General features: G+C 42.8%; 1 protein-coding gene across 1 annotated transcript in view; it reads left to right on the top strand.

The window, feature by feature from the left end:
- The first annotated feature begins 4,104 nt into the window (after positions 1 to 4,104).
- LOC148016200 (transmembrane protein, putative (DUF2358)) overlaps positions 4,105 to 22,190 on the top strand; it is a 71,359-nt gene continuing 53,273 nt past the window's right edge. Inside the window, exons 1-3 of the mRNA XM_087663884.1 lie at positions 4,105 to 4,263; positions 12,273 to 12,539; positions 12,632 to 13,258. Of these exons, the coding sequence (XP_087520010.1) occupies positions 4,105 to 4,263; positions 12,273 to 12,539; positions 12,632 to 13,258 (1,053 nt within the window). The remainder of the gene's footprint in view (positions 4,264 to 12,272; positions 12,540 to 12,631; positions 13,259 to 22,190) is intronic.

The following is a 22,190-nucleotide window of genomic DNA, read 5'->3' as shown; positions in this document are numbered from 1 at the left end:
GAGTGCGAGAGAGGGAGAAAGTGAAAGCTGTTAATTGAGAGAGAGTGTGTGTGTAATGTGTCCACCTGTTCGCTCGTAGGACACGTATTAGCAGCCCATCGGGAAGAGAGTCCAGAAAGCTTCGCCCGGCACTCCCACGGAATGTCACAGGGTTTGCGATCTAGGTCTTCCTGAGTCAGCCATGAAGCGGAAGCATTCCGGCCGTTCCCACTTAGGACCGACCTGAATCAGGGTTTTTCTAGTGGTCAAATTCCTAGAATGGCAGCTAGCGTCGAACCCCAGGCCTTCCCTAAAATAGCACCATAAGGCATGAATCCGCTTTGACCCTGGTGGCAGAGAGAGGGATGCAAAGCTCGATCTCTCTACCCACCATAAGGCATAGTCCCATTCCGTTCTCCTAAAATAGCACAAATCAAGACTCTATCTTCCTAGATTTTAAGTCATCATTCCTTGCTGTCAATTTCGTTTGAGAAAAGTTCTCGGCCAACCAGGACCACCCATCTGTAGGACAGACCCATGGCCACATCCACCACCGCACTTTCCTCAGGGTTGCTTTAGTTGTCTAATTGTCTACCACATTTAGTTTGACACGTAAAAACAGCTTCCTTAATTAGCCAATTAATCACCGGTTCCTTCATGTAATCTTAGCACTGACATAGAAAAATAGTGTCAAACAAGTTCCTTTTCAACACTTTATCTTATTAATCAGTCTTTGGAATACATCATATAATCTAGCCCGAAGGCTATCCATAATCCGCCCGAAGGCAATCCATAATCCACCCGAAGGCAATCCAGCAATCCTCATGGATTACTAATCCAAGTTTCTGCCCGTAGACTAGTATGCGGGCCTCGAGATCCAATCCCGAGTCACATCGGCCTCTTGTGCAGGACCTGGAAGGCAAGGGATTTATGGCCAAAGCCCCCCTAGCACCCAAGCGTCCTCCTACTCCAAGTAGCACCCAACAGAGAGACCTCTCACGGTGGGTTCGGTCCACGTTCCCGGCACAGCTAACAACCCCCTTGGTTAGGGTCAGGCAGACAGTCGAGGGTAACTGATGCTGCCTCTCCCTCCAAGCCTTCAACCTGAAGTATTAATTATTTTCCAGCCTTAGGTTCCTTGAGCAAAGAGTACAAACAGTGCTCCTAACTGTACAAACACAGTCAACCCAGTGGTCATTTATTTGGCCAACTGCTAAGGTGTGAATCCTCTTCTCCGAATGCGTCCAGTATTCGATCCGGGATCAATTGCGACTTGGCAAGATCCCCAAGGGTTTGTTTGTTTACCCTTTTATCCTTGGGTTAGGGTTTATACCCTGTTAACCCAATTAACAAACACCTTAGGTTCCTTAAATTAAGACAGTAATTCCTGGGCAATCCTCGTCGCCCAACTTGATTGGTCAATTTCTGGCTAGGCAAAATTCCTTATCTTGGCAAATCAGCCCAAGGAAGGGTGATGTAGCAGGATGTCTACTCATCCTCTTGCAAATTAGACTTGCACTAGAACCTGCCAACCTTGTTCTAAGGAGTGGCAACTCTACTTTGTGATTTAACACAAAACCATGCGACGTTGCAACTTGTTGCATAGGGGTCGCATCTGACTTGCGGGATCATTTTTCCCATCAATCGGCGTTTCTCAAAATATGTTTGGTCAAGATGTAGGGTTTGGGAGTCCTCTTGACCCAACCCAATCCCTAACCTTACTAGGCCCATAACATTTGGCCCTAGGGTTTCTAAACTCAATCGGAAGTCTAGTATTAGGTCATTCGATCCTTAGGATAAAACCCTAGATTGTTATTGTATGGGTGTCCAATCAATCCAAACATTCCATGAATGTGGGTAGGGCCTTTGGGTTTGAAAGTTTCGACTTGGCGTCTCAAGTGCGATACTAGGCAGAATTTTTAACGTGCTAAACCCTACCTAGCACTTTGAAGTGTTCGTCGTACCAACTAGTTATGCTTTTATGAATCCCTTGAGGGTTATACCCTTACAAGTGATCTATCTAAAACGATCTAATTGTCTTGTGACAAGAGTGATCTTTGCTTAGAAGAGATGAAAAATACTTTTCCTAAGAGATGCAAATAAATAAATTCAAGATGCAACATTCCATGCAAGTATATGAATCATAGACTTTTACTTCTATGCAACTATGAGGTTTGCAATGACCATTTCTTTTCCTTATAATGATTGATAATTTGGGAAAATAACTTGCATAAAACCTACATAGGTTTACATCAAGAACTTTGCCTACAACCTTTCATTTAATGCAATTGAATTTCAGGCTTTAATATGGCATGCAACCTTTTCTAGATACAACTTCGATAAATGAAGTTCATGTATGACGAATGTCATATGACTAATGTTGACTTAATCCGTTCAACGGCAATTAATCCAACTTAAAATGCACGCATCCTCGCATGTAACAGGAAAGTTCATGGTTTCCTTTTCATACCATGCAATTCCTTGGACAACATCTAACGAATGTTAACGATTTTCTCATGCGAATCACAACAAGGAAGTTATTGCCTAAATGCAATATGCGCTTGTTTCTTTCTTGCAAGGAAGACAAGGGTGAATTTAAACAAATTTTCATCCTTTTAACCTATCCAATATGCGTTTAGGATTGTCACTTTGGAAATGCAAGCAAAGTGCAACATGCAACTAAAACTTGTAAGACGAATGAGTAGTTTGCATTCATAACTTTCCCATGAAATTTAAACATGCCTAATGCATTCCTTTTATGCGAAATTAATCTTCTAAGAACCTGGGTTTGAGGACTCGCAGTGATGTCCATGTGTAATCTTGGGTTCGAGGCTCCCGCGTGTGCGCCTTGCGTCTTTGGCTTTGGAGCCATCGTGGATGTAGTGGACTTGGAGTCTGCGATTTGTCCTTGCCTTTATGTGATCTCCGAACTCCCTCCAAGCTTGGAAACTCAGCCTCAAAAACCTACCTACTTCCCCCTTGCACAAGAATTCCCTTTTACAAGGTGTGGGTTTTAAGAAACCGGGGAAAAGGCCGTGTACACAAGGCTTATGGAAGCCTTATCTTAAGAAACTTCTAAAGAAGCTTCCAAAAGCTTCTATGTCAGAACGTGATGGGGAGGGACATGATTGGAAGGGAAGGGTGGAGGGGACGATTGAAGGAGATGAAGATGATGATGGTGATCGTGGTGTGGAGGGTGGCAGCTTGGCAGACTATGGGCGTAGCAGGGCAGTGTGGCGATGGCAATGGCGGCAACATGTCTGGCAGAGTCTCCTCTCCTCCTTTCGGCAGCAGCAAGGCTCCCTCTTTTTTCCTTCAAGCTCAAGGGGAGGGGGGTTCATATAGGATTGGGGGGGGGGGGCGAAGGAGAGATAGCCACACACGTGGCTTGTGTGCATGCCTCCCCCCTCATGCTTCCCCACTCACTTAGCTTCTCTCCCTCTCACACTCCTCTCCCCTGCCATGCATCGGCTGAGGGGGAGGGGGTAAATAGTAAAAAAATTTGCACTACTTTAATCATTTATCCATTTGCCTTTCCGTAAGGGGTGTTCTTGTACGGCTTGTAGGTTTTAACCTCGGCCTTATTTTCACAACATGGATGGGGATTATTATTACGCGCATTGGATAAGCGTTTAACTACCAACATTTTTCGATGTGGGAGATCACTTTGGGGTGCCTTATTGCACAGGGTGTGCGGGGTTTAAGGTTGACTTAATATTTCGAGCGAAAATATTACACACACACACACACACAGAGTGTGTGTGTGTGTGTGTAAGAGGGGGAGAAAGAGAGGAGTTGCTTATTTGATCTAGTGCTCTCTAATCTAATATTCATTCATTGCTTTAGTTAGTTGCTATATTTGAGTAAGAGAGAGAGGGAAAGGAAAGAGGGATAGAGAGAGAGTGGGTGTATATGTATTTGTGAGCAACACAAGGAGAGAGAGAGCAAGCTAGAGAGAAGGTGAGTGTAAGAGAGGTAGAAGCGAGAAGTTGCTGAGTGAGAGAGTGAGAGAGTGAGAGAGTGAGAGATGGGGAGGAGAGAAAATAGAGAGAGAATAATTGGTGGAAGATGGGGGATAGAGAGAGAGAGACAGAGAGAGACCTTAATTAACATGGGGGGAGAAACATGGGAGGGGACGGTAGTGGTGAAAGCAGTGGAGGTGGTAATGATAGCATCAGTGGAGGTGCTAATGACAGCGGCGGTGGCGGTGGTAGTGGCGGTGGCGGTGGCAATGTGGTGGCGATGGTGGTGGCGATGATGGTGGTGGCAATAGGGGCAGTAGTGGTGCTTGATATATGTGCACAAGAGAATAGGAGGAATAAGTGGAATATGTGGAACAAGAAATGGAGGTTGCCCAGAAAGGCTCGCTTAAATGCTCACTCAAAAAGCTCGCTTCTTGCCCTTCCCCTCTTCGTTATGTTATCATACTCAGCTTGCCTAGGTACTCTCCATGATGTTGGATTAGCAAGTGCTTCTTCCAATTCTATTGGTTCCTTTACTTCTCTCATAATCTCAGCCATCAAGGCCATATTGACTGTGAGCATAAGCTTTTCTTTGCTCCTCTATTCTCACAAACCTCCTTAGTTCATCTACCTTTTTCTCAACTCTAGTAGGCATAGGATTACTACGCTTATACAACTGCTTCACCAATTACAACAATGGCTTTTTTGGTGGTGTGATTGCTAGTGAACTTTTTTTCATCATTGGAGATGATGCTTCCTCCTCCTTAAGGGTAGGGATAGCTCTAGGGATAAGTTCATAGTGGACTACTTCTTTGTTGAATGATAAAGCGGAAGAACTTCTATATACTATATGTGGCTACTCCTTGAATGCCACATCACAGCTTGCTATGATTTTCTTTGCCTCGGTCATACAATTTGTAAACCTTTTTCTCATCACTATAACCCAAGAAGATACATTTTGTGCTTTTTGGATTTAAATTGTTTCTCTTATCTTTTGGACTGGAGGGGGTGAGCTTGTCTCATAGCCTTCTAAACTTGGATCTAAGCAACAGAAGATGGATGATGCATAGAAGACAAAGAATCAATACTCTAGAGTGAAGAAAAAACTAAGCTACAAGATTCTTTTGGATATTGAGAATTACATTAATCTAAAGAAAGTATTAGAAGATAGGATCCTTCAAAACAAGGTAGAGTTTACTTTAGATGAGATCTTGCGCATTGTGCTAGAAGATAATTCCAAGAGGAAATCATTGATATAATCAAGAGAAAGTGACAATATATGGGTGAGCCTACCCAAGACCTATGTATCACAAAGAAACTGAGGTTTTTGCAAAGACTATTATGCATGATGTTTGTATATTTGAAGAGTTTCCTACAAAAGATGATGTTGCATATGTATAAATTGGCAATATTGCATACAGAAAGATCTTGGAGAGTATGCCTATTTAGAGCACAAAGGATGATACACCTATGATAGTTCCTAGAAGTCACACATCTAGGAATCCTTGGGCATAGGCAACTACCGAAAAGGTGTGAAGATTGGAGAGAGACAAACCACTTGTGTTGCATTGATTGATCATGGATCTGAGATCAATGTTATGGTTCACAGTGTATATGAAAGTGGGAAGTGGACTGTAGACATGAATCATGAATGGTGGATAAGAGACTCCAATAACATTGCAAGTGAGCTTTATGTTGCATGTTTGAACATGGGAGTATCCATAAGGGATGTATCAAATAATCATAATTTCTTCATACAGGATTCATGCTCCTATCTGATCATACTGGGGTAGCCATATATTATTGAGGCAAGGATGGAAACTAAAGTGATGTAGACAATGGATCCACCTACACTTGAATCAAGAGCAAGGATGGAATGAGAGTAGTGTAATTTATGATTGTGTGTGAGAAACATCACAGAAATAGGGATATCTTGTAGAATTCCCTGTTATCCATGCCAAAGGAGCCAAAATTTTTATGGGTACCACTGTCCTGGAAATGAATATGGTATGACAAGAGGGAAAAATCTATTATCTCCTTGCAACAATGATTTTTTAATAGGGTTTGGTATGTCTAATGTGGATATGCTCAAAGTTGCCATGCAATTTAACAAGAGAAAAGAGAAAAGGATGAAAATATAGCCTCTTTTGTAGGTTTTTAGATGATTTGAGCATGCAAAAAACTAAAGTATATGAGAAATCTTATTTCTTGCAGGATAAGAATCATGAGTATGCTAATTTTATGCAACAATATAAGTTAGAGGCTAAAGTATATAAGCAAATAGGGTTTCTTGCTTAATTATTTGAGTACGAGGAGATCTAGGAGATTGAAAATAACAAGCCAAAAGAGATTATAGCCAAAGTAATTCAAAGACAAACTCAAAGGCTAAGAATTCTTAGCAAATAGATATACTTGCTAATTTATTTCAATAAGAAGGGTTGTAAAGCATTGAAAAGTTTCAACCAATCAAGTTATGTGTTGATTCAATTGAGCAAAATGGTTGCAAGGTTGATTAGTTGTTATGAGCCACTTGAGAAACTTGTGGATAAGCTACTAGATTCATTGGGCAATGAGATGCAGGATTTATGAATGATGTTATGATAGAGCCAGAGATACAAGAGGATGACATACTTGAAGAGATTATGAGGGTTGATGATGCATTGAATGATGTTATGATAGGGCCAGAGATACAAGAGGATAACATACTTGAAGAGATTATGAGGGTTATTGATGTGTTGAATGATTTTTTTGAGGAGGACTATATGCAAGATAAAGGGACTAAGGAGGAGCAAGATGCAGACAATGAGATGCCCTATAGGGTTTTCCCAAACAAGAACGGATAATAGATTAAGAGACTATAGGATATGGTATGGATGATGGTTTACCTTATGACCTAGGAGGGAGTACATGGACAGAGAACTCAATTTTGGCCCTGAGTGGAATGAAAGAAAGAGAAGATGCAAGCAACAAAATGATCAATATACAACTACTGAAGAATACACTCTATGTGCAAAGTCTAGACACAATGAATATGGATAGATTTGGCCCATCTAGAGGATGTGCAAGTTTAGAGAGGAAATATGTCATGATGCTACACATCCACTTGCAAAGAACCCCAAAGGAACATCATAAAGTATGGTTTTAGTTGTGATCATTAGCATCTCTTGTGTGTGTAATGTTTCATGTGTTTGTGCATGACCCATAGCTTAGGAGCTTTTCCATTCCACAAAGCATTTATGTGTTTTTCCATACCCTTTCAACTTCATGTCATGTTATGTGTTGGTTTGCCTATTAGTTTTCTTCAAATCATGTGATTTTTCTTATTTCCTATCATTTTTGTATGTGGCCCATGTGATTGTCTACACAAGATATGAGGCTAAGAAATCTGCTGATTGAATTTCCCATGTCTAAATGTGGGTAGGAAGCTCTGTATCTATTATTTGTAAACCCATGATGAGAATCAAAAAGAGCATGGTTGAAATCCATAGAAACCCACAGAACTTGAAGATAAAAGAGTAAGTGTGTGTGAAATGCATTTTTCCCAAACTAGTTCAAGTCCAGATGGTTTGAAAATACCAAAGTGGAGTACTTGCAAATCATATGTGATGATTAGAAGAAAAAGCTTAGAATCTTCTATCACAATTTCATATTGCAAATGACGATTAGAAACACAATAATACACATTGATTTCATGAATCTCATAGACCTCTCAGTTTGCATTTGAGGTCATTAGATGTTTCAAGACATTACAAGGAATCGCGGCAAGGAACAAAAGTTAGCAACACTTATGCTTACACAATAATAGTTTGGTAAAGTATGAGGCTTTTAGCTTCTTAGGCACATAACCAAATAATCATTAGGATAGGCATAAATAGAGCTAAGCTTATCAATTGGAGAGCCTAGGCAAAATACATTAGAGATTGATTCAAGGGTATTGATCCTATGAAGGCTTTAATCAGGTTGAGTTGCTTCTTGCCCAGAAGGGGACTCATTGTAAGTCGGATTGCAAGGTACTTGATTTCTTCTACATTATATACTATGTTCTTATATAGTAAAGGGTTTGTTAGGTAGAGAGGTGACTCATTCTAAGTATGATGGCAAGGTACTTGATTCCTTCTACAATGTATATTATGTCCTTATATTATAGAGGGTTTATTGGCATCATCCTTGCTTCCCCTCTCACGCTCTCTTCTATCTTGCTAAAACTGGTCCCTTGTGGATTGCAATTAAACACACTACCCCCCGACATTTTGGTGAACTCGACGTGAATAGTTGCATCAAAATTTCAGCAAGATGGGTGATAGTGACCTTGAAGCGAAAGCCATCTCAAGAATAGGGAAAGCAGCTTCAATACTATAGATATTCATATGATGCATGAAATCCTCCATTTTATGTGGACCTATGAAACCATAAAGCATAAAGAAGCTGTATCAAGGGTGATTCAAGTAGTTAGTACATCGAGATGAAGAGGTTTGATGGAAGATATATTTCAAAATTCCTTCAAGTTTATCAAGAGAAACTAGAGTTTGTGAATGTGACAGTCAATGAGATGTCACACTACTTTAGCAAAGTTGTTACTTATGAGCTATGGAATTGAGCCCAGACCTTATACAGGATCCATGGAAGGAATGGGAAAATTTCAAGAAGGCTTTAAAATATGATTTTTTCCTAGAATATGCAAATTGCATGACAAAATGCTCATTCTTCGAATGGGCATGAAGCAACAAAGGGTTTAACTATTATTACTGAGTTGCAGAGGGAATTTGAATAGAGATGTGACTAGCTTAGTGCAATTGAGTAGTTGCTTCCACTTCATGAGAAGGTTCTACACTTCTTACAAGTTGCAAATTCACTACTCCAGTCAGAGAAGTTCTTAGAAGATAATTCAATGAAAAATGGATTAAAGGCTGATTGGGCTAATGTTCAAGAATCTGTTTCAAAGCTTGTAAAGAGGAAATGAAGGCATGAGTAGTTGATGGCTCCATAGTGTGTGGTTTCTCCTTCTCGTGACCTACACCACCACCAAGATGATAGCCTACCATGCCTACTCCTACTTCAAGTAAAGAATATCTTATTCATGAATTGGTTAAAGATATGAGGGATTTCAAATTGAAACTATCTTTGAAGGAAGATTCAAAGTGAGTTAGTTAAAGATCTTATTCATGAATTGGTTAAAGATATGAGGGATTTCAAATTTAAACTATCTGTGAAGGAAGATTCAAAGTGAGTTAGTCCTTCCCATGCTCCGCTTTTAGGAGAGATCTTGTACACAGGTGTATTTAGTGTGATAGCACTGATCATGGAAGTAGGGAATGCAAAGCTTTTAATGAGATGTATAAGAAGAATTTGGTCTTTCAAAAAGTTAATAAGATTTGTTTTGTAGAAATAGGGCAATCATTGGCTATAAAATTTGAGAAAGGAGAGATGAAGAAGATTTTCAAAGATATGTTTGTATGCTCATCTTATGTATCCATGGATACTTTAGCTTATGGTGTATTTATTGATGTTTCAACCTATGGTTTGTGGCTTTGGTAACGGTATTTTGAGAAGGCTGCAGAAAGCGCAAGTGCTGGATACTATTTTTTAGTGGATTACTATTTTGTGGAGCTTCATTGTATTACTTTGGGCACTTGTGTATTACTTTTCACTCATGGACATCATCAGACTATCATGGTTGTATTATTTTGTGAGAGCCGGGCTCACTCCCGTGCACATTGTATTTATTACCTGTAGTTGTATTTGTCGCACCCGCATGTGTTGCATGGGTTGCACACATGTAATTGTGATTAGAATAGTGTAGGCTTGGTCTATTTAGGCTAAGGTTCAAGCATGTTTCAAGGATTGACCGGCCTAAACCCCACTATGTGGGTAGGATGCCCAAAGAGGGTGCAAACCCTAATTCACAGTTGTGGAAACCCTAAACACAAAAGGGGCGCAAACCCTAACCCTAACCCTAAACGCAAAAGGGGCGCAAACCCTAACCCTAACCCTAATTCTATGTCTATATAAGGGTGGGAGGTCTCAGTTGTATTCACCCCCTTTGGCACATTCATGCTGCGGAAGCTCTGTTAGTGCAACCATTCAATCTTTCCATTCTATCATCTTGCTTCCATTGTGTTGAGAGTGACTGAGAGGGAGAGAGTGAGAGGTGTGTTGAGCGAGGGACTGAGGGAAGGTGAAGCTCTTCATCGTCTTCTTGCTTTTCTCGTCGTCTCTACTAGCTCTTCGACTCATTGGTGTGCTTGGTGGTGGATGCGAAGGAGCGACGACATCGAATCGTGTTGATCGTGGTCGTGGAACTATCTTCGAGCCTTTAAAAGGTAAGTTAGGTGAGTTCACTACAACTCGAGCTAGTCTTGTGTTCTTGCTTCCTTGGGTTGGAGAGGAGAATGCTTGGTTAGTTAGAGCAGAGCATGAGAGACAAGATGAGAGATTGTCGCCAACGTGAGTTGCAGCTTCTGAAAGAATAGAAGTCTGTCCAAAGTCCCAACTATTGGTGCGTTTGCCTCAACATTTTGGTTCTGTTGCCGAGACTTAGGATGGTGCAACCGCTGAGGTTCTCACACTCCCACCGTGTGGCGGAATAGGAGGCTTGTGCATGGGCGTGGATAGGATCGATGTGGTTCCGATCGTCCGCATTTGTGGCTAGCTTCCGAAACCCATGCGGCTAGGTTAGGAAGGGCCAAATCGGAAGGAACCGGTTTGTTGGATTGTGGTTGGAATAGGATATTCGAACCATAAACTCAAAAACACAAAAACACAAGAAAACACAAAACTCAAAACTCAAAACTCAAAACTCAAAGCGCTCTTCTTGTTGTTGGACATCTTGTGTGGGAACGTTGGGAGATGAGGGTTCATCGTTCTTGCTTTTGTCATTGGTCATACATGTTTATGGTTGAGATCTAACCAAATATACTGCTTGCCTTTGTACTCGTCTTCTAAAGTTCTTGGCTTGTGAGGTAGAGAAAGGAGAAAGCAAAGAAGGCCAAGAAGAAGTAGATAGAAGATGGTTGGGAAGAAGAAGAGATAGATGAAAAAAAGGGTGAAATAGAGAAAAAGGAAGGGCAAGAGCTAGTGAGGAAGAGAGCTAGAAGAAGAAGAGTAAGAAGAAGAGAAGAAGAATAGAAGAAGAAGAAGAGGAGGATAGAAAAACAAGAGAAGAAGAAAGTAAGAAGGAGTGAGGAAGAAGAATAAGAGAAGTGGAAGAAAGAGGGGAAGAAGGTGAGGTAGATGAAGGGAAAAAGAGGTGTAAGTAGAAGGTGAAGGGGATAGAAGAAGAGAAGTGTTCCAAGAGTAAGAAGAAGAAGGTGAATAAGAAGAATAAGAAGAAGGGGATAGAAGAAGATAAGAGTACGAAGAAGAGGAAGCGTAGGAGAATATGAGAAGTTGAGGAAGAAGACTAGGAGAGAAGGGAAGTGGAAGCAGTTGAGAAGGAGAAGCGGATTAACGAGAATAAGTAGGGAAGTCGGCCAGAAGGGTCGGTAGGGGAATAGGAAAGAGATATATATATATTTTTTTTCTCTTTTTTTTTCTCGCCCTTGCTCTAACACATCAACTCGCACCACCTCACTTACTCGCACCACCATCCTTGAACCGCCTAGGGTTTGCACAATCTTACAACTCGCACCACCTCATTTGCACTAGGTCATACTCATTCGCACCACCTAGGTCATACTCATTCGCACCACCTAGGTCATTCGCATTTGCACCATCTCATTCGCACCACCTAGGTCACACTCATTTGCACCACCTAGGTCACACTCATTCGCACCACCTCATTTGCATTCGCACCACCTCATTCGCATTTGCACCACCTCATTCGCACCACCTAGGTCATACTCATTCGCGCCACCTCATTCGCACCACCTAGCTCACACTCATTCGCACCACCTAGGTCATTCGCATTCGCACCACCTAGGTCATACTCATTCGCACCACCTCATTCGCACCACCTAGGTCACACTCATTTGCACCACCTAGGTCATTCACATTCGCACCACCTCATTCGCACCATCTAGGTCACACTCATTCGCACCACCTCTTATCACTCACTAGTACCACCCCAACCCTAATCCCTCACAAACCCTAATTATCACTTGCACCAATCACCCCTCACTCATACTCCTCTCTCACTAATCCCCCACTTACTTCACACTCATCTCTCACTCATCCCTACTCACTCGTCCTCTCTTAACTCTCACTGACATTCCCACCCATAGTCTCTTAACCTATGCCTTAAGCTTCACTCCTACTTGTTTTACTCACATTCTAAATTTGAACCTCTTGCTTTAAGTATTGGTATCAAGTGCCCATTTATTACGCCTTCAACAGGAGGCCCAACTGTTCAAGGCTGATCTTACACCTCATTGGGCCGATGATATTGTTGCTATTTTAGAGAATGGAATTCCTGAACGGCCCATTGAGAAAGCTCGTCTCACTCGCTTGTTGATTAAGACCCGACCCTACCAGATGATTGATGGTCAACTTTATCGACTAGGGCATGACAGTCTTCTTCGACGATGTGTTTGTGAACATGACATGGAGCGTGTGCTTCAGGAAGCCCATGGTGGCATTGCTGGCGGACATTTTGATGGTCAGGCAATAGCACGTAAGGTCTTATAGGCCCAGTTGTGGTGACCCAAGCTAAACTCCAACATGAACGCAGGGACCCGGTTGCACCTCATCTTCAGATTAGTTCCACCGCTCTTGATCCCCCTTCTGGTCTAAAACCTCTGCTCATTTGCTGCTCTCTTAGTGGCATGGCTGCGGACTTGGCCACGAAGGACAACTCCTCCGACGCTAGTTGGTTACTCCAATTCGATTCTATGTTTACCACCTTTGTGAAATTGTTTGCTATGATTGACCTCGGCCTTGCCGACAATGAGGCACTTGAACTTGCTACTCGATGGAATCCCACGTGGGAGGAGCATGAACATCTCTTCCTCAAAAGTCTCTTGGTGCAGGCTGAGTACGTCAAGACTCTTCCTCAGAAGCGTCTCCAGTCCTCCCGATTAATCTCTTCTTATGCTCCAGTGACCAAATGTGTTGATTCCACCGAGCTTGCAGCTCTTACCACCAAACAAACCACTTCTAGTCTTTTCTTACGCCTCTGGTATAACCATCAGCTTGAGATTACTCAGGCTGGCAGTCGTTTGATGACCACTGCCGAGCAACGGCGTGCCATTAGTAACCTTCGGTCTGATCCTACATATCATTCTCCTGTTTCACTCCATGCCATCATTTTGGCTCGTAACCTAGAAGTGCCTTCCAATTTGCAACACCATCCCCTGTTTAATAAAATTCTAACGGCGGAAGAAGTACATGTGGCTAGTCGCTTTGCTGGTCCATGTCTCCTCACAGATATGACCACTTATTTGTGTGGTTTGGCTATGTGCCCATTTGACCTTGATACATTTGCGGAATTGGAGTATAACCCCAACTTTTACACTTGGTGGATGTCCATCCTTCCTTCATTTTCCCCATCCACCTAGTTGTCTTTCCATTTTCTTTGTCCATACTTCATCTTCTTTTTCTTTTTCCTTTTTGTGTTGCCCTGTCATCTTTTCCATCCTTTGTCACTTACCCCTGCAAGCTAGGAAGCTTGCTAGGTCTTTTTGTTGCAGGAGGGCAATTGGCAATCCATTTTGGCATTATTTTTATAAAAAGGCAAAGGTATAGTTTGACTTTTATATTTTGTGTGATGGTTAGCTAGAAATTTCTCAAGATGTGGTCTTATCTTTTGATTAAGCAGATGACAGGTTCACAGTTTGAAATGTCTACAATGTCGACATTGGTGGCTATCAAGGATCATCATTATGAGGACAGGGGAGTATTCACTATGGAGCAATGCAAGGAGTTTGGTCTAGAGACCAGCATATGGAGTTTTGGGGCCTTGAAGTTTCGTCAACTTACCAACTTGGAGAATATTGTCAACAGGTATCCTAAAATTGGGGAGTTGGTGGCTAAATGTGGGCTAACCGACTATATTAGAGCAACCAATGGGCCTATTCACTTTGCCAATTGCTACAACTTTGTTCAAAACTACGATCCTAAGACTAAAACAAGTAGGATGAGCTACTGGGATGAAAAAGAGCAAAAAGTTGGGGAGGTAGCACTTACTTCTAAGCTGATAGAACAAGCCTTAGGTCTTTGTCAAGGGTCAAGAGGGCATGGTAAAGCTAGTAAAACTCATCTAGTGGATCAAAGGTGGGAGGGTAAGCCTAATGTTACTACTGGTGGTCTATTGTTCTCTGCCATTGAGGAGTTGGATCTTAGAGCCACTGCATAGGTGTTTCACCATTTGTTTACCTACAACAAAACCAGCACTCGTGCAGGGAGAATACCCAAGGGCTTCATGGAAGATATCTTATCAGACAGGATACTTGATGAGGATTTAAATAAGTTTTGGATGGATCACATTTGTGAATCCCTTGCCAAGGCACATGAGACTCTTCCTAAAACTTCTGAAGGGAGACTCACCACTACTGAGGCCAAGATATGCATGATAAATTACGGTGGTGTACTCAGTAAGGTCATCACCACAGCCTTGGGACTCTCCGAGCCCTTTCAGGTGACACCTGCAGTTGTTGAGATGGGTCAACTAAAGGACAAATGACCAAGGGAGGAACAAGAGCCAAGTGTTGAGAGTTCACTAAAGAATATGGGTAAAAAAAAGAGTAAGAAAGGAAAATTTAAGACAGAGCACCACGTAGCGATCGAGGAGTCGCTAGAGAATGCACAACACTTGGGGGAAGCTCTCCACAAGGAAAAGGAGAATCAAGCCACAACCATACAGGAATCATCCATTAAGGACATGAGAGGGAAGGAAGCCTCCGCTCCACACGAAGTTGAAGAAGACGTTGCTAGGAAACCTGGAGATTCTGACAAAGGAAAGGGAAAGACTCAAGGAAAACAATCGGTGATTGGTCCAGGAGATTTTCAGATGCTCATGACCACTTTACAAACCATGCAAGCCCAGATAAACATGTTGGAACATGGTAGACAGAATGAAGAAATTACAGTCACTTCTAGTGTAGAGAAGCTACAACCGGATGAGACTACCACTAGTTCAAAAGTTTGCACAAGAAGGACATCAGCGAATTTGGATGGCCTGCCACCCTTATTCTTCGACATCAACACAGGGATTGACCGTATTCCCATGGCAAGACTTCTTCTTCGAGCTGTATTATTCCCCTCTTACTGCATAGTCTTGCTTGAGGATATGGTGGATAGCAGATTTGCTCGGTGTACCCATCCTTTTTATCCAAAATCACCCATTTATCTCCGAACCTTTCTTAAGCCATATCTTTTGAGCAAAGGGTGTCTTTCACTTACCTTGCAGCCACTTCCTGAGGAGTGACTCCCTTGTGCATCACATGATGGAAAAAGAAAAAAAAAAGAGAAAGCAAAAAAGAAAAAAAAGAAATATATATATATGCACTCACATGCACTGCACTGCACCTAGGGGTCCTCAAGATGGATGCGTCCAGTGGCTTTGGTCGGCTGGCTCCGTCTCTAACCCCCTAGCCCTTTTTCCATTTCCACACACATTTGCTTAGGGCACATCAAGGTCAGGACATACCTAGGGAGTCTCGGCTCGCCTAGGTTAGACCTGTCTCCCTGAGTCACGTGCACTTTTCATTTCTACTTCATTTATCTCAGTAACACCACATCACCTCAGGTCACCTACCACATGTGGTTGATCCAGTGGAGAACCATGTGCTTCAAGAATTCCTTTATCTATCCCACTTAGGTGTCTCCCTTGCATCTTCAACAACAACCTTTTTTTTTCTCAGTACCTACCATTCTTTCCATCTTCATCAGATCAAGCTCCCTTGCTTCCTCATCATCGAGCATCATCATCAACAGAAGCACCCATGCAGAAGTCTTCTACCTATGTATTAGACTATGTATGCACGTGCACACACTATAGTATTTGCACCATAACCTATTCACAGTTTTGGGTCCTCAAGTGTGGGACAACACTTTAGGTTTGCCTGGAGTTCGACCCATCTCCCAAACCAACATCATCATATGTCCTGTGCACGATCAGAAGACTCGCACTTTTCCCCTAGGGAGTGACTGCACGTGAGGTTTTACTTTGCAGGTATTCGAGTTGTGGAGAATCATGCGCATCATTTCTACATCAACATTGCATCTCCCATCTTCTACGACCTCTATTCCATTTTCCAATGACCATTCAAGTTCTATTCATCAGAAGGATCAACAGTCAAGTGTATCTTCAGAATTGCCAACTTTTACAAGATTTGTCACCAGCAACACCATCAGTCTCACCATCTACCACAATTTGAGCAACATCATTTGTACCACCCGCAGCAGGCAACATCCTCATCTTCAACAACCACCGTTCTTCATCAGCCACATCCATTTCTTCTCCATCAGGACTACTACTTGATTAGGACTGTTCCCAGCATTCCGCGTCTTCGGTGCAAGCTACAGCATGCTACCTACGACGTGAGTGCCATGGGACTGGCACTCGTCTAGGGGGGAAATAATGTTAACGGTATTTTGAGAAGGCTGTAGAAAGCGCAAGTGCTAGATACTATTTGTTAGTGGATTACTATTTTGTGGAGCTTCATTGTATTACTTTGGGCACTTGTGTATTACTTTTCACTCATGGACATCATCAGACTATCATGGTTGTATTATTTTGTGAGAGCCGGGCTCACTCCCGTGCACATTGTATTTATCACCCGTAGTTGTATTTGTCGCACCCGCATGTGTTGCGTGGGTTGCGCACATGTAATTATGATTAGAATAGTGTAGGCTTGGTCTATTTAGGCTAAGGTTCAAGCATGTTTCAAGGATTGACCGGCCTAAAGCCCACTATGTGGGTAGGATGCCCAAAGAGGGTGCAAGCCCTAATTCACAGTTGTGGAAACCCTAAACGCAAAAGGGGCGCAAACCCTAACCCTAACCCTAATTCTATGTCTATATAAGGGTGGGAGGTCTCACTTGTTGAGAGCGGAATTTAGGTGACGGGAAGTGCTTAAAAATAGCTAAAAATTATGAATATCGAGGGAAAAATATTCACTGTCAAAGGCGGCGGCTCGATCTAGGACGATTTTAAGCGCCAATGTGCTTTAAAGGCGCCCGAGCGACACTTGTTGATTTTTCATAATTTTTCAGACAGTCGTGCAAGTTGACACGAGCTACTGGCCAATGCGGGATGCTAAGTCGGACGCCCAGGATTTTTCAGAGCTCGATTCCGAGTTCGGACGGGGAAATGGCCAAGAAACCGGTCAAGATACGAAGGGGTGGACAAAATTTGGCCCAAATGAGTAAGTGACTCTTGGGAGCCCAAGATTAAAAGTCACATGAAATGTTAGATGCAAATCGTGGAGAGAGAAAGGAGGAGGAGATGGCGCCATCACGTCCGAAAAATGCGCCCTCAATGTTGATCATGCCATCTCCAGCCTGCAAACAACCCCCCCCAATGATCATTGCCACTCATTCCCCTCTGGATGCAGACTCTATCGCCGCCCTTCGCTTGCGCAATGATGCCCTCTTTGGAGAATTCTGATTTCAGTCTTTCTCTCTCCTCCCTCTCTCTCTTCTAAAGGCAAGTTCATGTGGGAAGAAGAAGGAAGAAGAAAGAATGGTGGAGGCTTGTCCGGCATGGATCGGATTGCTCTACGGGCTGGAAATAGTGATTGGTGATTATGCTGGACATGAAGTGCTACTGATTTCCAAATCTACAGCCATGGACGTGAAACCCGAAACACGCAAATAAGCGGTAATTTAAAATTTTCAAAGGAAAATTGAGCTTTTATGGCTTTTGATGGATGAAATATTGTTCATGTGGGATAAGAATTGTTCATGTTACTGTTTTCTATGAGTTCTTGCTGGTCATAATCAAAAAACCAAAGAAATATGCATTTTGTGGTTCAAGATAATATGCTAAAACACGTAAAACATGAAAAAAAGGGAAAATGAGGGTTTTTTGGCATAAAAATGGGAAAGTAAATAGGAACATCAACTAAACTTTCATTTTTCTGTAAGAAGGAACTAAGGGCCACAGCCCATAACCTGTTTTGAATTTTCAGTAATTAAATAATGCAAGAAAATAAGGGAAAATATAAGAAAATATAAGAAAAACCCTAAAAAATAGGGAAAAAATGTATTTTGGGTTCCGAAAAAGAAGGATAAATAATAGCAATGTTTGTGAATGTTTGTGGGGACTGAAGCATGAGGATTTGCCTCAGTTCAACCCCACCTTCTTGTTCTAGTGTGTCTTTTTCTGTTTTTTCCACATAAAATGATGTCAAAATACCCTATAAATCCATCTAATGATGCACTATTTAAACGGGGAAGGGTAGAGGAGGTGAAATATGTCTAAATGCCGTGTGAAGATGATGGGGAAGTTGCTGATTTCTATGCATAGCATTTAGGACGGAGGATAATTAAAATTAAGAGCTTAGTAGCACGAGGATCACCTCGGTGCTAGGCCCATGCAACGAAGCACGAACGGTAGTTGGAAACCATTAAAAGAATGATTTGCACTTGTGCACGATACTGTTTTGCTAAATGTTTGAACACTAGACATCTCCCAAATGCATAGAGCATGAAAAGAATTTAAAAGTATCAGTCATCAGCTCCTGGACATGCATTGCAATTGTTTTTGGAACATGACCTACGTTGAGAGGCAGTGAGATACCCATGATGTAGGCTAGTCGTGGGATCCTAAAGGGAAAATCAAGTAAGGACAATGGTACATTCCTGGACATGCTTATTGGGTACCTTGAGCGACGTTTGTGCGAAATGTCTAAATGTTGAGCGACGCATCGAGGGGCCAATCCCCAAGGTGTAGGAGAGTCGCAGAGGGTTGACGGCATTCAGCCGTAGGAGGAACCCCATGTGTATGTGATTCGAGCCTTTTGGCTATGTGAAAGGGACTCCCTCTGAGGAGTAGTGGGCTAGGATCAGTTGGACTACAACGTAGTACAAACGCAATGTTTAGGAAGGCAGAGATTTTGATAGACGCTCCTGGCCGCGAGGCCGAGGGGTTGTCTTGTGCGTAGTGACGAGGTCCGGCTAGTGCATGAGCCAGTGCCGGCCCGTTTTTTGGTCCATCAGTGGTGCGTCTGCCGGGAGCTGCTTAAAAGTGGCAGTTCTCGAATCCTGGTTGTTTAAGGACCAACTAACAGTTTATGCCAAAGGATACTGAGATTGATCCGTTATTTATTGATAAGCATCGTCTAGCAGAAATCCAAAAGCAAGAAAGAGACGAAAGAGCTAGGCGACGTGCTGGAATTTTTGGGAGATATTCCCCTAAGCGTAGCGGTGCTGAACCCTTACGAGGGAGTGGATCTAGTGGTCTTAGGACCACAAGCAGTAAGTTAGGAGAAGGCGGAAGCTCTAGCGCTCCCCTTCCTTCTATAAGCCAGTCCACGTCAAGTACGGGAAGTGTAACCCCACCGGCCCCTATTCCTAGTGCAAATCCAATCCTCGTCATAGCGCAGCCTATTGCAATTCCAGCAGGAACGACGGATTTGTCGGCTCTAGGTTACCCACTACCCATTTTTAATGGGTTAGTTGAGGAAGATGCGGAACTCCACATTAGGGAGTTTCAAAAGCTGATGTTTAACTGTCGTATCCAAGAAGAAGGACATTTAATGATGTTCTTCAATATGACTCTCAAAGGAAGAGCCGCTATATGGTATCATGGTTTAGAAGCCGGAACCATATTGAACATTAATGCATTTTATGGAGCTTTTCGAAGGGAGTTTGCCCCTGAAAGGGGTGGGAAATATTGGTTGCGTGTACTCAACGTGACCCGCCAAGAACCACACGAGGATATTCGTGCTCATGCGAAGAAGATAAAAGAGGTTTTCCGTAAGTTGGACACCTCTATTCCTATCCCCGCAGCTGCCCAATTGCAATATTTCCTACATGGTTTGGACTTTAATATCCAATTGCAGTTGAGTAGTGTCCCCTTGGGGGATATAGACACTGCCATTACACGAGCACAAGAGGTGGAATCCCGACTACAAGCAGCCTATGCTTCTCGCGGCAATTCGAATATGGGTTTAGTATTGGGAAACAATGTGGCAATGACCAATGGCAGTAGTGGTCAAGGGATAGCGATGGCTAACCCTAATGGGAGAGGGAACATGATACAGAATGTCCCTTTATTACCAGCTCCCCCTAGCATGTCGATGCCTACGGGCAGTCAAATGGCTTCAAGTGGTGGAGGCCAGGCGGTCAATTCTAACACCATGCCTGTGACTCAACAACATGTGCCTAATTGAATTGTTAGGCCGATTGAACGACATGGTAATGACCAAGGCTATGAGTCGAGTTCTTCCAATGTTCTTGGCGAGGTTAAGGACATGATGAAGCATTATACTGACATGATTACGAAGCAGTATCGACAAATAGCCGTTGATGTCAACTTCCTTAAAAAACAACAAAATTTGATAGGAAGTAGATACCCAGAGGAGGGTGCACCTTCGAGGTTTAGTTGCAAATGGTGTGGCGGGCAGCATTATCCAAGGAATTGCCCAAATGTTAAGTGCGACATTTGTGGAAAATCTGGCCATTTAGCAGCTACTTGCTGGAGTAAGATTAGTTCCCTCCAGCGAGGAAGTCGGCAACCAGGGCCTGTTAATCATCGTGCCCAAGGAAATGATTCCCAGCGAGAAGATGGGCCTAAACAAATACTTCAACGACCAAAGACTACAGTGGAGAAGCTACCAAGTGGTAGTGGGGTTAGTTTGATTGAGGCTGTATGCGTTAATGATGCTGAAACCTCTAATCTGCGAGCTGTCCTTACAAGAGGTCAAAAGAGTAGAGAAGCCGACAAAGATAAGCCTGTCGACGGAAACCCTAAACAAGGCGACAAAGGAACACAAGTTTTGGATCCTTCCATGGAAGGGGGACCTTTGAAGCCTGTAGAAAGTAAAGCCGATAAGGAACCACCAAAGAAGAAGGTGAAAGTTAAGAAAGAGGCAATAAAGCCAGTTCAGCGACCTAAAGAGCGGATGGTTTGGCGTGAAAAGCGAGCTCTATCAAACTATCATGAATTCGATTTGGCGAGCTCTCTTTGTGAAGTCAAGCCGGATGTGAACCTCTTACAGCTTATTAAGCTTTCCCCAGGAGTACGCAAGGAATTTAGAAAGATCCTACGTACCGGGTATATTGTAGAACCTTTGGGTATTGCGCGAGTTGGTGATGACTGGTTTGAGCATGCTGAGAAGCATTGCCCAAGGGTTGCAGCTTATGTCGATGGGATATTAGTAGATTATGCCATTGTCGACACGGGATCATCTGTTAACATTATGAGTTCTGAACTGATGGAAAGGTTGAGTCTTGCGATTCAAAAAGATACCTCCACAATTCTCAGAATGGCAGATGATAGTTTGAGACAGCTGGAAGGCTGCATTACTAAGGTCCATGTTACTGTTGCAAATGTAGAATGCATGTTGGACTTCAGGGTGATTCGTTTTGCAGGGCGGCCAAGTTACCAAGTATTGCTTGGACGACCTTGGATCTTACAAGCGGATTGCCAAGTAGATATACCTGCTGGTCGACTGATATTCGGCAGAGGTGCCCAACGTGTGGTGGTTGATACTTATCCTGAGTCCCCGCAGAGTGAGAGAGCTCCTCTATCTTCTACAGAATTGGAGACACTAGAAGATTTATCTGCCAGTGAGACATCATCAAGTGATGAGTCCAAAGAGGGATCCACCACGGAGGACATCTATCAGGTCACTTTGAATGAGCCGATAGAGGGCCAAGATCGTATAAGAGATGCAGATGTTATCGAGCTAGACCTTGGTACACCTGATGATTCGCGGCCAATCAAATTAGGTTCTATGCTCAACTCAGCAGAGAGAGAGGACTATGTGACCTTGATCCAGGAATTCCGTGATATCTTTGCCTGGAGTTATGATGAGTTGAGAGGCATTCCTCCTAGTCTTGCTGTGCACACAATTCCGTTGAAAGAGGGCAGTCGTCCTGTACGACAGAAAGTAAGGCGTATGCCTTTCGAATTGAGGGACGGGCTGTTTGAAGAGTTACAGAAGCTTCGAGAAGCGGGTTTGATTTTTCATGTGCAACACACAGAATGGTGTTCGCCAGTTGTGATTAGAAAGAAGAAGAATGATCAGATCCGTTTATGTGTAGACTTTAGAGAGCTGAATAAGCAGACAGTTAAGGACTACTACCCGCTGCCATTTATTGACCAAATTTTGGATCAATTGGCGGGTAGGGAGATATATTCGTTTA

The sequence above is a fragment of the Lygodium microphyllum genome, chromosome 23, assembly GCF_053477565.2.
Source record: "Lygodium microphyllum isolate KBCC chromosome 23, Lygodium_microphyllum_v1.1.10, whole genome shotgun sequence".
Lineage (NCBI taxonomy): Eukaryota > Viridiplantae > Streptophyta > Polypodiopsida > Schizaeales > Lygodiaceae > Lygodium > Lygodium microphyllum.
This window is presented reverse-complemented; position numbering and strand designations above follow the sequence as displayed.